Source organism: Austrofundulus limnaeus, unplaced genomic scaffold, assembly GCF_001266775.1.
Source record: "Austrofundulus limnaeus strain Quisiro unplaced genomic scaffold, Austrofundulus_limnaeus-1.0 Scaffold245, whole genome shotgun sequence".
Classification (NCBI taxonomy): domain Eukaryota; kingdom Metazoa; phylum Chordata; class Actinopteri; order Cyprinodontiformes; family Rivulidae; genus Austrofundulus; species Austrofundulus limnaeus.
Window position 1 is genome coordinate 352,817 of NW_013952647.1, and position 15,298 is coordinate 368,114.

At 41.5% G+C, this 15,298-nt stretch overlaps 1 protein-coding gene across 2 annotated transcripts in view; it reads left to right on the forward strand.

Moving 5' to 3' along the window:
- Window positions 1-15,057, forward strand: part of LOC106525870 (multimerin-2) — a gene marked incomplete at its 5' end in the record, with an annotated part of 55,434 nt that extends 40,377 nt beyond the window's left edge. For both annotated transcript variants that reach the window (XM_014020242.1, XM_014020243.1), the window contains 3 exon segments: window positions 5,895-6,210; window positions 8,047-8,550; window positions 14,427-15,057. In XM_014020242.1, the coding sequence (XP_013875696.1) occupies window positions 5,895-6,210; window positions 8,047-8,550; window positions 14,427-14,824 (1,218 nt within the window).
- Window positions 15,058-15,298: the final 241 nt, after the last annotated feature.

Sequence of the window (15,298 nt, forward strand, 5' to 3'; positions counted from 1 at the left end):
TATATATGCATCTCAGTAATCCAGTTAGAAAAAAATCACAAAGAAAAAAATAATAAATAGGTCCTCTGGATGTTTCGTCTCCCCTCCAGGAGACTTCTTCAGTCTGATGAGTTTCAGGTGAAACTCAGCCTTAGAAGCACTGCCTCCACCTGGACAAACATGTTAGTCAAATGCAAAATAGGGCCATCGTCTAACAATAGGCTTGATTGGCTCTATTGTTCATAGAGGGTCATGTGCCCCATCACCTGACCTGTGTCGTGTTATGTGAATGTAGTGAATGCAAGCGGGGGTTCAACATCCCCTTGTTTTTGTCCCTCTCTCCCACTTTGTGTTGGTATCATTGGGGCCCTTATTCACACCTTCTGCTCACAGGGGGCTGAGTCATACTTGCATTTACAGCATTGTAGGCAGAAGACAAATGGACATGAAGGCCTCCACCTCTGTTTAATGGTGGACGTTTTTTCTTCACAAAGATGGCTTCCTTTACTCTTCTCTCAAACCAATGTTCCTCTATATCAAGGATGAGAACATCTTCATGCCTGAAAGAGTGACTGTTGGCCTATAGATGATTGTAAACTGCAGAGTGCTGACCTGACGACGTAGCTCATCTGTGCTGGCTCATTCTTTTGAACAGTGGTTGTTTTGTTTCCCCATGTATGACTGATCACAGTCCTCCTGACACTTAACATACTATGTAACAATACTAAACATCTCAGTTTCTCTGAAACTCCCGCCACATACGGAATGACGACTGGTTTGGGTCTGGGTTTAGGGTCTTCATTTTTAGCTGGTTGTTGGCTGGAATCCTGTTTGGGTTTCTTGTCTGCTTTCAGAAAAGCCCAGTTAGGATAACTGCACTGCTCCAGAGCCTGTCTTGTGTGTGACTTCTCTTTCTCTCTGGCTCCTGTGTTTGTGGGGACACTGTCTGCTCTGTGGTACAGAGTTCTGATGACTCCTAACTTGTGTTCCAGTGGGTGATGGGAATCAAAACGCAAATACTGGTCTGTATGGGTGGGTTTGCGATACACGTCAGTTTCCAACTGTCCTCCATCCGAAACTGAGACATCACAGTTCAGGAACGCCAACCTGCCATCTTTTACATCCTCTCGTGTGAACTTTATACTCTATATTTATCCACAGAGTTGATGTGATCAATGAAATGTTGGACTTCCTGGGATTTAATTTTCACCCAGGTATCATAACGTACCTGAACCAATGGCTCGGTGGCGTCCCTGTAAAGGACATCAGAGCTCTCTTTTCCACCTCTTCCATGTACACATTTGCAACAATAGGGGAAACTGGGAGCCCATAGCACACCCATGTTTCTGCCTATAGTATTGCCCCCCATATGTGAAATAGGTTGATTCCAGGCATAGTTTCAGAAGTTGACACAGTTGTTCTGTGGAAAGAGTGGTTCTGCTGCTAAGAGTGGTGTCTGATTTTAGTCTTACACAGACCACATCCACCGCCTTAACAGGAACTCACGTAAAGAGTGATGTGACATCAAAGGAGACTATAGTTTCATCCATCTCCATGATGACATACCTCACCTTGTTCACAAAGTCCATGGTGTTCTGTATGTGATGATTTGACATGCCAAGTAATGGACCAAGTACTGACACTAGATATTTGGAAACATTGTAAGTGACAGAGTTAATCATGCTAACAATAGGTCTTACCGGTACAACCTGTTTATGAATTTTGGGTAAACTATACAGACTAGGAGTGGCCTCACCTGGGTACAGTGTGTGGTACAGAATGTGATTAATAGCCTTGTCCTGCTCTAACTTTTTCAGGCACTCTATCAACTTCTTCTTATATCCACATCCTGGCTCTTTCTTCAGTGGCTTGTATGTAGTCGTGTCACTAAGGAGTGTCATAACCTTCTTATGTAGTCTTTCTGGTTCAAAATCACTGTGCACCTTCCTTTGTCAGCTGGGAGGATGATGATGTTCTTGTCCTTGCTGAGGGTAGTGAGAGCGTCTCTCTCTTCTCTACTGATGTTGGAAGGTGGTGGTTTGGCCTTGCTGAGACAGGCTGAAACTTTGTTCCTAAGTTGTTCTGCTTCAAATTCTGGGATTTTGTTGTTGCGAATGGCTGATTCTGTGGCTGTGATCATCTCAACCAGAGGAATTCTTCTTGGTGCGACCGCAAAGTTCAGTCCTCTGGACAGAATTTCAGTTTCTGGCTGGGTGAGTTCTCTGTCAGATAAATTCTTCACCCACTTTTCTGTCTCCCTGGCATTTGCTTGTGCTCCTGTGTGTTGTTTCATCTTCTGTGAGTTGTTGGAATTACGAAGGGACTGTTGGGTTACCAGTAAAGTGAACTTCTTTTGGTGTCGGGTCTTGGACTTGATATGCTGAGCTAAACCTGCCTTTCTGTAAAATCCATAACCTGTTGGAATGTGGTCTGATCTAGATATTTTGTTAATTCTTGTCGGATGTGTTCCTCTTTGTCTTCTCTAGCTTCAGTGGTAAAGTTGGTCTGTCTTACTCGTTCATTCAAAGGCTGGATCTGTGCCCTCTGTAGGATCTTACTTGCCCGTTGTCCACCAACAGATGATTTAAGTTGAAGGCTTCTAGGAAAGATGCCACTCTGTGCAACGAAGATTAAATCTCAGATGGTTCCTGTAGTCCGCCTTCTTTCTTGCTGTTTGCTCAAACTCTCGAACTAGTTTCAGGCAATTCTGGCCAAAGTGGTTCAAAATGTCCTGATGCATCTCGGTAATTCAGGTAGTCCCTGTAGACACAGCAACAGCAGTGGCAGAAGCCATTGCCGTCACTGAGCCCCAGGGCACTAAACCCTCTGGTTGCCCAGGACTCAACACATAAGCATTAGGTCTTGGGGCCAGAGTAAAGGTTGTTCCAGTCACTATATTACCGGCCCATCCAGCCTGGTTCCCCACCAGACAGGCCAGAGGCATGGACATAGGACCACCTGCAGCATCTGCGCCCAATGTGCCACAGGCTGGGTCCCCGGAGATTTTAGAACCCCCTTCTGCCGGGTACTGGGGGTCGGTTCCTCGTCCACTCAATTTAAAATTTCTTGTCAACTTGCCATCCACCGGGGGTAGACGGCTGACGAGTATTGATGGTACCCGGGTTTAATTACATCAGAGTTTTCCTTCTCCTAGGTGGGTTGCCTGTCAAGGCTATCGAGCCCCACCTGCCTGGCTGCTTTAGGTTCGCGGTACCATATTCGCCTTTCAGCTTATTTGGGCACACCCCTATACACCAGGAATAGGGATCCCCAATCCACCACCTGGGGGACGCTCCTCTATGCAGTGCAACCTCAGCGCGAGGAACAATAGGCTTGATTGGCTCTACTGTTCATAGAGGGTCATGTGCCCCATCACCTGACCCGTGTCGTGTTATGTGAATGTAGTGAATGCAAGCGGGGGTTGAACATCCCTTTGTTTTTGTCCCTCTCGCCCTCTTTGAGTTGGTACCAATGGGGCCCTGATTCACACCTTTTGCTCACAGGGGGCTGAGTCATACTTGCAATTACAGCATTGTAGGCGGAAGACAAATGGACATGAAGGCCTCCACCTCTGTTTAATGGTGGATGGTTTTTCTTCACAAAGATGGCTTCCATTACTCCTCTCTCAAACCAACGTTCCTCTCTATCAAGGATGAGAAGTCTTCTTCACTCTGAAACTCATCAGACTGAAGAAGTCTCTTGGAGGAGAGACGAAACGTTTCACTAAAGAACCCATCCAGAGGACCTACTTATTATTTTTTTTTTTTGTTTTTTTTTTTTTTTTTGACTTTGTGCCCCTCATCATTCTTCCTCTGGCTGCGATAGACTTGGGCTTTAATGTTGATCACACCTAAATTTCCTGCAAATAATTTCACAGATCTGATATACGACTCATTTGAAAAATTTCGACCCTGTCTTCTTTGTTTTTAAAGATGGTTCAGAAGGCAAAAATGCCTCACCAAATGTATCAGGTAATGCTGTGAGTTTCGCTACCTCTGCCTCTGCCATTACATCCGTGTTTGTTTGTCAGAGGTTCACTTTACCTGAAGCCCGCTTCTGTGTGGGTGGTGCGATCTTAGCTTCAGCGTCATGTCAATTAGGAGCACTGTGCCATTCTTTCTAGACAGCTCATCAGAGGGCTCAATGATCTGTCTTGGGCCTCCTGCTGTTCATTGTTTATTTTAATAATATTTCTGTTATTTGTCCAGAGGTAAATATTCAAATGCATGCAAACAACGCCGTTATGTATCCATGCCAAATCAAAACAGAATGATGTGTCTGTACTTACGAGTGCAATGGGAAATGATGGGGAACGATGGGGAACGGATGTCGTACGTACTGGTGTTTAACATTGAATTTTAACAAAAGTGTTAGTGTGTTTTTTTCCATAAAAAAACTCAAGTAGTTTGTCTGATATCATTGTTAAAGAACAAAAGACACAAGCGATTTACGGTCACAATGTCAGTGATCAAATGATACTTTATATTTATCAAAGGATGTAAAAAGTCACCAGGTAAAGGTTCACGTAAATATTTTCTCTCTTTCTATAGATTACAGTATGGTCACATATTTAAGAGACATTAACAAACACCTGAGATTGAGCTGTGTTGTTTTGTTTTTTTGTGTTTGTCTCCCCCACTTTATTTTCCCAATTCAAATTCAAAAATACTTGATAGATGGTTCTCAATGACATCCTCATCCAGGACTTTTTTACTCTCCACACCCCATTCGTGGGCTAGCATTTAGCTTGTAGCGATAAAACCAGTATGGGAGAACCACAAAAGTGAGAGAGAAAAAATGGAAAAAGGCCACTGAATGATGCAGACGAGCATGACCAGGCTCATAATACATTGTATATAAAACGTGCTTTTCAGGACACTCAAGGATCCACTGAATAATAAATCTAAATCAACGTATTTAGCTTTATTGAAAGTAATGATCCTTATGAGCTGCTGAAGTCTGCAGAGCCAACACAGGCTGTGTTAACATGACTCGGTGTGACTTTCTCTGATATATTAGTACCGGTAACTATATTTTACATACTCCAAATTGGTACATACTGCACAATACTGAGCTTTTTGTGAGTATAATCTGATGCTGTCAGTGTATCCTACATGCCTGTTTACAAGAGTAGATTGCATTATATTCAAAACACTTTTATGTCCATAGTGCACAACCTTTTTCTTTTTTTAAGTTAATTAACATACTATGTGGTCATTAACCATGGTAGGGGTGATCTGAACACAATCTGGAATCTCGAGGAGTATGAAATCCTTGTGGTTGATTATCGCCAGCATCAAATTAAACGTAGCTTTGCCGATAGTTCTGCTACTTCACTTGATGTTTTTATGCCTTCTGTTTTTTTAAGAGCGTCTCTCTGCCACACGACCATAGTTTTGTAACCATCTCCAACTCAAACTTGCTCCATGACTGCAAAAACAAATAGAAACATACTACATAAACAATCTAGAATTGTGCTGTAGACTATCCCCTCTCCTGCATCCGCACCCACGAAATGGTGATTTTATCACGTTATCTGCAGGTTGCTATGTCATTTGAGAACCATCTATTGATCCCAGAGGGAAGTTAGGTAAGCTTATGCTTTTGGTGTAGCATGTTCTTCTTTGAGGCCAAGTTCAGTTATAGAAACACCACAGAACCTCATACAGTTCTAATATACTGTGTGGTCACAGCGTATGGTTTATTTAATGATATGGTTAATTATATGGTTATAATTGTATATAACCATATAGTTAATAATTGATCAATTAATTAATTAATATGACTTAATTACACAGAAATTAAAGACTCACTAAACTTATATATCGTATAAAGTGAGAATTTAAATAATGTACTTGTTTGTGAAACTGAGAGTCCATTCTCTAAATTAACACTGTAGCTCATCCTTTCTGCAGGTTGAGGAGACTCTGGTCTTGGAGCGGAGCAGAACCATGAATCTAGACCTTGGCATGATCCAGCTGAACAGCTCAGTCTTGGCTCTGCAGGAGAGAAACACACAGCAGGAGGTGCAGCTGAAGCTCCTCTCTGCCTCCTTCCGCTCCCTGCTGGATGATGCCATTCGGCACAATGAGGTACTGCAGCTATTGCTGGGGGAGGAGGTGCTGGAATTCCTAGAATGGACACACGAGAATCAGGAAGCCCACTCCCTCCCTGTCCTGAAGGAGCAGATCAGGGAGCTCATGAAGCAGCTGAGTCTTCCTAGTGGGACAGGTAGGTTTGCTGATGCTTTGTCAATCACAAGTGATTCATTTAAATAAATGAACCATTTGAGTGAACAAACTGAATATAATCACTTCATTAACGGATTTGTTCAGTTCTCTGTTCAGTTGTTCATCGTGACCAAAGCGAAAGTCCCATCGGGGTTGGCTGAGTGGTTAGGGGAGTCGTTCCCCTAATGCAAAAGATCGCTGTTCGATTGTATTAGCTTTGTAGTGGGATCTAGTAGAGTGCTGAGTGATTGTGAATGTGAATAGGTAAAAGGAGTCACCTATTGTAGTGTCAAGAACTTTGACTACAGAAAGGCGCTATATAAGTACAGTCCACTTATCATTTATCACTGCCCTGCACGGTCAAGAGTGAAACGTGTGCAGCAGGTTTATAAATCTTGGGCTAGTGAATATGTGAGCATTATATCTGATTGTTAAAAATGTTTTATTGCACTGAAATAAATACAAGAACAAATATGAGAAATAATATATATCAACTGTAAGTTCTATAACCTACATTTAAAAATATTTAGTATGTTATATTTTATATAAAAACTGGATACCGTTGGCCTTTGTTAACCTCTTAAGAGGGTTATTGGATAATGATCGAACTTGACTCAGCAGCGCCCCCAGACTATGTCCACAGCTATAGCTCCCTGATTCATTGGCTGGTCCTCATGAGCATGAGCCCAGCTGGGCAATGTGGGCCACGGTCTACCCTTCGCCTGACATCGGCTTTACATAAGTTTGCATTACCACGTGCTCCCCCATTACAATAGTGATCAGTTTCATATCAGACTTAAAATACGTTGGGACATGTGAAAGTTATGTGAAGTTATTCTTCTAGTGAAAACACATCTTTTCACTGGAAGAATAACTTCACAGTTAAAACGTTACACATGAATAAATAATAAACACTATTAATTCGTATTTAGCTCCAGTATAAGCACTTGTAGTTGCATTTTATTATTGCAGCATAAATTTCATCAGCTAAGTTGCTAAACTTACTTTTGAAAACAAATCCTTCGGTCCGTGGTGAATTTCCAAACTATGCTGACTCATTAAAAAAATAAAAACTCCACCGACAGAGAAACAAAGATTGTTTCTCTTTTTACTTTGCTGTCAGCGCATTGAATCTTGGGATATCCTTGGCTGGTTTGGATACATGGATGCATCCTCTGATTTCAAGAGTTTGTCGGCTACGTTTCTCAGCGCATGAGGAGGCCTTCGAATTGGGACAGTACTTGGTGCGGGGCAGTGACGTATGCTCCCGACAAATGTGCTCTCATGAGGACCCATCCCATGAATTGAGACAGTCATTATCTAATCTGCACCAAATTGTGTGTATGACATCAGGCAGCACTTCAACACATTAGTGTGGTAGTTTCATGAAGTCACTTTAGCCCTTTCCATGTTGTACATGATTGGCTCTCAATCACAGAAATTATCCAATTTGCACTAAACTGGGTATCAATGACCTTTGTTTCCCTCTAAAGAGGCCTATTGAACTGCATTGGAAATTGACTCCATTGCGCTCCCTCCTCCATTTATTCTAAATGGAAAGCTATATAACGACTTTTCCACTGCTGTCATTTGTGATAAAGGTTAGAGTTGACATAAACTACTGGGAAATCTTTGAGATTAAATACATAATTATACATTTTTACTGTCAGCTGGCTACAGCGGAAATTAGTTAATGCCAGCATTTACTAGTTTCCAATTTCTGTGAAAATAATTAATTGGGCAGAGTCTCAACAAAATCCCACCACTTTGCTACTGGATCCAAAGTGAAGTTCAGACTCAGCAACAGTAACTCTTTTACGACTTTTTGTGTTCTTAGGAGACAGAGAAGATGTGCCATCTGCTGACCAGCCCTACCACTCCTCCTTCTCCTCCCTTCCCTCAGACTGGCCCCCTGGTGGCCCAAGAAGAAGCAGTGGGGGAGGTCCATTTGGGCAGAACCAGCAGCTGTTCCTCTATCCTGAGATAATGCAGCATGCTGGAGATGGCAGCGACCTGTGGAACCTGGAGAAGAAGGTAGAGAAGATGCAGCACAGGGTGATCCAGCTGGAGGAGAATGTGTGCTTCTGCAACAGCATCCCTGCTGACAAGGAGGCACCCCACTCAGGTGCGAAGGTTCAACTGCTTCAGGAGGTTACATTGATGAAGAGACAGCTGGAGGAACACCTTAGTGTCTTCAAGAATGTGTTCAGTAACACAGATCTACTGGCAGGGACTCGTAGGACTTTGGAGCTAGACAAGCTATGGGAGCTGATGAAGAAGAAAGACAATAAGAAAGGAGTAAAAGGACAGAGGAAGAGCCGTAGCAGGAGCAAGGAGCCTGGTGAGTCTCGTTTTCTTGCTGGTCATAAAGCTTGATTCAGCATCACAGACTAAAAACTACTGAGGCAGGGGCAGTTCTAGGGGCGGGGCCGCAGGGGCATTGGCCCCAGCTGAAAACTGATTGGCCCCTGAAGTGCCCCTGTCCTGCCACTCATCTGCCCTTTACCTGGGAGTGATGATGGTGGACGCAGTTCCATGTTCAAACACTAGTTGTGCTAATGAGTCAAATAGTAAAGTCCAGAATGAATCAAGCTTACAGAATTCTTCTTCTCCTTTTAACAAAATTTGAACAATCCTGCAAAAAAAGTCTTTCAACTGACAAATGATGGCTGGATTTTGTCACATGCTATGTGTTTGAGAATATTTTATCTATGTTCAGTAAAATGTATGAAAAACTGGTGAGGAGAATTTACTGTGCAAGCTTTTTTTGGTACCACTTTACAATGAGGCTTCCCCAGGGCTGGACTGGGGCCAGAAAACAGCCCGGGCATTTTTTGGTCATGGCGGCCCACCATCATTATTTATACAAATAGACACGACATATCAGAGGATGTGTTTGCATGATGTGTTGTTTCACAAGTTAAAGTGCAGCAGCCAACAAGGAAGAGAGTAACCACGTTTTAAAAAAAACTGATGAGCTCTTCCACTCAGAGACTTTCAAGTTCATGAGGTTCTGATGCTCAGTCACTGGATCACCAGAGAGACTACTGTAGAGAACAGATCAGACAACTGCTAAACTTAAAAGTTTTCAGTCACAAATGAACAAAAAAACAACTAAAACTTCCACCTTCCTAAAAGTCAAATGTAAAGCACTGATTCAGATCTAAAGGTTTCATTTTTAAATTTAATATACTACAGCATTTATTTAGGGTTGTATAGCCTATTTTATTTAACATTTAGTGTAATAAACATAACCCATGGATTCTAATTTCAGGTAAAATTATTTCATTTGACCCAAACCTATTTATTTATTTCTTATATATTTCAACATAATATAAAAATCTGCTGTAAAACGTGAACACACTCACAGACCACCTTTTATCACTTTTCATCTTAAGAAGCTGCAGTTATGTTTCAGTAAAAAACAAATGTGATCATTTTAGTAAACACCAGGGGTCTCATGTATAAACGGTGAGTACGCATAAAAAGGTTGCATGCGCCAGGTCCTACGCCCACATTGGGATGTATCAAAACAAACGTTGCGTGAAAGTGTGCGTTAATATACGTACACTTTTCACCTGCCATGAGAATGTGCGGCAGCCACGTAAATTTTTTCAGTCGACAATTTTAACCCACAAAATCACGAATCTGACCTGAATCCACAGAAATATGACTCTGTTGTGTTTTCTTGATGTAAGGAGCGTCTGAACACGCTGTTAGATTTTTATTTTAGTTTGAGTTTTTATTGTTTAAACTCGAACGATCATGAAACTGAACCCCGGGACTGAAAATCATTTAACCTCYGACAAGAAAATAGATCAGTCTAAAAATGATCAAAAGAACTTCAGTCCAGTCTGTAAACTGTAAAGTTTTTATATTTCTGTCACATGGAAACACACGCAGAGCGCAGGCCTTCGGAGCACACACACAGCTGAGGAAAATAAAATGTGTGAATTGTCTAAGAAACATTTTAGTTCTCACTGAGAAAAAAACGTTGTCAACTCAGCAGATTCATTAACAACAGCTCAGCTGTGATGATTCCTCAGCTCCACAAGATGCAGACAATAGATTTGTTGCTGCGTAAAGTTGTGCGTAATTTATGAATCAATGTCAGCTGTTCTGCAGGATGATATCACCACAAGAAGAATTGAGGACAGCGTGTTTTTTTTTTGTTTATTTGTTTGTATCACATCGAAAAAAATTACAATCAGTTATTTTACTGTAGTTCTGAGTCGAGTCATGCAGCTGATCTGAATGAAAGACTTCATGATTCTAAAATATAAATCACACAGCAGCAGAAACTCGCAGCACTGCGAGTCGTTTCTTCACATCAACTATTTAACAAATATTTTTCTAAGTTCTACCAAACTCATAAGTTTCTCTGTGTTTACAGTCATTTATTAAAGACGTATAAAGGCGGAAATGTCTGTCAGCCTCATGCGCCGCTGCAGCACACGCGCATACACACCAACACCCACACACACCTTTGAGAGTGGCAAACTCATTTTTACACCCTACTGACAATTTTCTCACTCACTCTCCATTTAATGTATAATTTTCCTGCATCTAAAAATCATTTCTGATCCCACAGAGAGGACAGTCTGAGGAGAATCTCACACACTGGACACATTTACATCTATTTTACATATTTAAATGGAGGCATGTCAGGGGAGGTGTCTCAATTGCGCTTAGTTCTACGTTCATTGGGATGTATAAAGGAAAGGTGCGCAGGAACCTGTGTGCGCACAGTTTTATACATCTGAATTTTTTGGTGTGGCGCACTTTTCTAAATTTGTCCATACGTCAACTTTTAGTGTTAAAGCTGCGCAATCCTTTATGCATGATCCTACGTTCACACCGAACGCGTTTTGAGCTGCGGGAGCGGCCGGTTTACATGCAAAGTCTATGAGGACGCGCCTCTAGGGGTCGTGTGTCATGTCACATACGTTTTGGGCAAGATGGCGGAAGCATTTTCCGCGCATGCGGTGTTGCGGTAGCAGCCGCCGCCCAAGCCGCCGCCAGAGTTCAAATATTTCCCACTGAAAATCAAAACAGACGGACTGGAGACCTTTACCTGAAATCGACCGTGTGCAGTTGGATTTTCTGGTAGGATATATCAGCAATATATCAGCACCAATGTGGGTCAGCTGCTCGGGACAAAAAAAAATCTGTGAGCTGGCAGCTTCTGGAGTGACGAAACTAACCGAACAAATCGCCTCTAAATCATCTGGTGAGTTAATTATCTGCAGTGTGCTATGTTTGCTTGCTTTTTAGTGAATAAATCAAAGCCATTTTCTTTTATTTTATCTTTATTCACCCGCCGAGGACACGCTCCTCCCACACCCGGCTGCAGCCGCTGCTGCTGCTTCTCGTTCTGGTCTGAACACTAGTGCGTTCTTTGGTCTGAACATAGTGCGTCCAACGAGAGATGTTTTGTGCTTTTTAGCCGCTTAAAACGCATTCGGTGTGAACATAGGTTGAGGCCCCAGAACCATAAATGGACCTGAATTGAACCATCAGTCTAACATTTATACAGTTGTTGATTCAACAATGGTTGTTAAAGCCAAGCGTACTGGTAGACCAAGAAAGACATCAAAGCATCAAGACAAACAACTTAAGGCCATTTGTCTTGAAAACCGATAAAGTACAACTAAACAGATGAAGCATAAATGGGAGGAAGCTGGAGCCAATATATGTGACCGAACTGTAAGAAATCGCCTAAAGGAAATGGGATATCAATACAGGAAAGCTAAAAGAAAATCATCATTGACACCTAAACAAAAAAGAACAAGACTGCAATGGGCTAAGGAGTGGCAATCATGGACTGTGGATGACTGGATGAAAGTTATCTTCAGTGATGAGTCAAGATTGGATAAGGTGATGATGCTGGAGTTTTTGTTTGGTGCCGTTCCAGTGAGATTTATGAAGAGGACTGCCTGAAGCAAACAACTAAATTTCCACAGTCCTTGATGGTATGAGGCTACATGTCAGGCAAAGGCACTGGGGAGATGATTGAGGTTAATTCTTCTATCAATGCACAAGTTTACATAGACATTTTGGACAGTTTTCTTATCCGTTCAATTGAAAAGATGTTTGGAGGTGATGAAAAAATTTTCCAAGATGACAATGCATCGTTCCATAGGGCAAAAACAGTGAAGGCATTCCTTGGATAAAGACACATTCAGTTGATGTCATGGCCCGCAAATAGTCCAGCTCTCAATCCAATTGAAAACCTGTGGTGGAAATAGAAAGAAAATGGTCCACGAAAAGGCTCCGACCTGCAAAGCTGATCTGGCAACTGCTATCAAAGAGAGTTGGCACCAAATTGATGAAGAATACTGTTTGTCACTCATCAAGTCCATGCCTCAGAGACTGCAAGCCATTATTAAAGCCAAAGGCGGTGCAACTAAATGCTAGTGATGTATGGTGTATGAATGGTGTTTTGTTTACCTGTTTTTCATGATTCCATACTTTTTTTCCTCAGAATTGAGTGATTCCATTTTTTTCCCTGTGCTTCGTCAATAAAAGTAACATTCACTGACTTCCACAATGTTTTCTCTTCATTTCTTTGAGTGTTCCTGAAAGCCAACAAGTTGCACTTTGGAATGACCTTATTATTTTATCATGTTTTTGATCTGAGTTTGTTTTACAGAATGAAAGTTCTGAATGAGTGCTCATCCAAGACTGGTGATTCCATACTTTTTGCCAGGGGTTGTATTATTTTTAGTTCAACTTGAACGGTGCTGGTTTAGCTAACCTCTAACTAACAGCTGACGAGCTGGGGGAAATGTTGGTTATTTTTGCACACTTTGCTGCGTGCACTTGGAGACCTTTCTGCCTTTTGTCCGCAGCTTCTCAGCATGCTTTGTCCAGTGCTTTCTAGTTCTCTCCAACTCTGCTCTGACCAGCTCAAATGGCAATATTTATAACTTTGATCGAAAGGGGCGGGGCCGGCCAGGCCGGCCGAGGAGTGCTGAGAGATTTCATTGGATTAGCTCAATGTCGTTCAAGAAAATCAACCAATGGGCCGTCGCGGTCGACAAAAAATTAGTTATAATTTATTTTTTTGGTTTATGACAGGACCCTAGCCCAAAACCACCAATGTCCCACCGGGCAAGTGCCAGCTATGACCTATGGCCAGTCCAGCACTGGGCTCCCCTTATAAATGGCTTATAAAGAGTTTATAGATAGGTTATTAATTCATCTGTAAACATAAATAAATCATTAATAAATGTTTATTATACAATAATTATGGATGAGAAAGAGACAAAACTGTTCGGTTTCTTACCAAATAATGAGACAAAACTGTTCACGTACATATTACGTCTAAAGGTGCTATATTAAACATTTCATACGATGTTACTACATTGTAAGCACATAAACGATAAGACATATTTTAATATATTAATACTGTATTACTGCATTATAAATATTCACAACGGTCAAAGGGAGACTTATTGTAAAATGTAATACAGTACACTATTTATTAATGACAAACATTTATAAAAGCCAAAAGTTAGTCTTTAATGTGAAAAATCATCATTTTTAAAACTTTGTGTTGATAATCAATATTTGAAATTATTGTTCAAACATGTAACTACTGTCAACAATGTTGATGTATCAAAAAAGTAAAAAAAAAAACATCACACCAAATAATTCCATCCAATCCAAAATAGTGTACAGTTTTACACTTTACAATATGGATCCCTTTAATATTTGTGGATATTTATAATGTAGTAATACAGTACAATATTATATGTTAAAATATGCGTTTCCTAATCATTATTGTGCTTACAAGGTAGTAAACTAGTCTGAAATGTTTAATACCCAAACAGATTTGGCTCAGTACTTGGAAAGAAACTGGACAGTTTAGTTTTTTTTAACCTTAATTAATGTATAATAAACACTTATTAATAATTTATAGAGTGTTTACAGATGAATTAATAACCTATCTATAAACTCTTTTAAAGCCATCTATAAAGGGAGCCTTATTGTAAAGTTGTACCATTTTGAAAAAAAATTACATTACGTGTTTGAACATGTATGACTAGTTAAATGTAAACACCTTACCAAAATGGGGGATTTGTGTGAGAGGATGTTGAACAAAGACTTGGTCCTTCTTATGAATATTGTGGCCCCTTGATGGCCCCTTACTCAGAAAAATCCTAGATCCGCCACTGTACTGAGGAAAACTTGTTTCCCATTCTTCTCATCAAGGTGTGTTCGACCAAATTGTCGGCTCTCTGCTGTTTGTGGGCGAATCTCCCAGGAGAGTCTCCAATGGTGCCATCTTGTTCCAGTCGTCTCTGAACCAGGGTCAGTTCTACTCTGATTCTGGCACCTTCATAGCACCAGTGGATGGGATATACCTGTTCACCCTCACCTTAGACCTAAGGCCAGGCCCCACCCATGTGCTCCTGAGGTGGGCCGAAGATGGAGGCGAAGCTTTTATGTCTCTGCAGCAACAGGAAGTGACAGAGGCAGGTCTTGTGAGCAGCATGAGCTTCCTACTGCTGAGGGAAAGGGAGATGATGAGGCTAGAGGTCAGGAAAGGAGAGTGGGCGGAGTCAAAGTACAACATGCTCTTTGTGCTCCTGCTGCAACGAACAGCCTGAGGGTGCCATGGACAAATCAGCTGACAGGAAGTAGATACATAGACCTTAAAGTACAGATGAAGAGCTGATCAGATGAAAAAACACAGATCTAATTCTGATCATCACACAGCCAGGCTTTTGGACTTGTAACTGACAACAGCATCTTTTTCCTCTCGTTTATGAATTTAGCAGCAAAAATACAACAAAATTCTGCCCCGAGGTTTATTTAAAGGGGCAATATCATGTAAAATCTGCTTTTTTGAGTTTTATGTCATGTTATAATGTTATCCACTCATCACAAACATGCCCAGAGTCTTACTTTGACTTGTTCATGCATGTTTGAGAAATCCTGTGGTATCCTGAGGCAGCCAGGCAGGGGAGCAAAAATGACCATTTGGGACTAGAACCACCTTTTGGGACCAGCTCCTCCTCTGTGGGCTGTGTCTCCAAGCTGAGCTTCCTCATCACAGAGCACACACACACACACACACACAC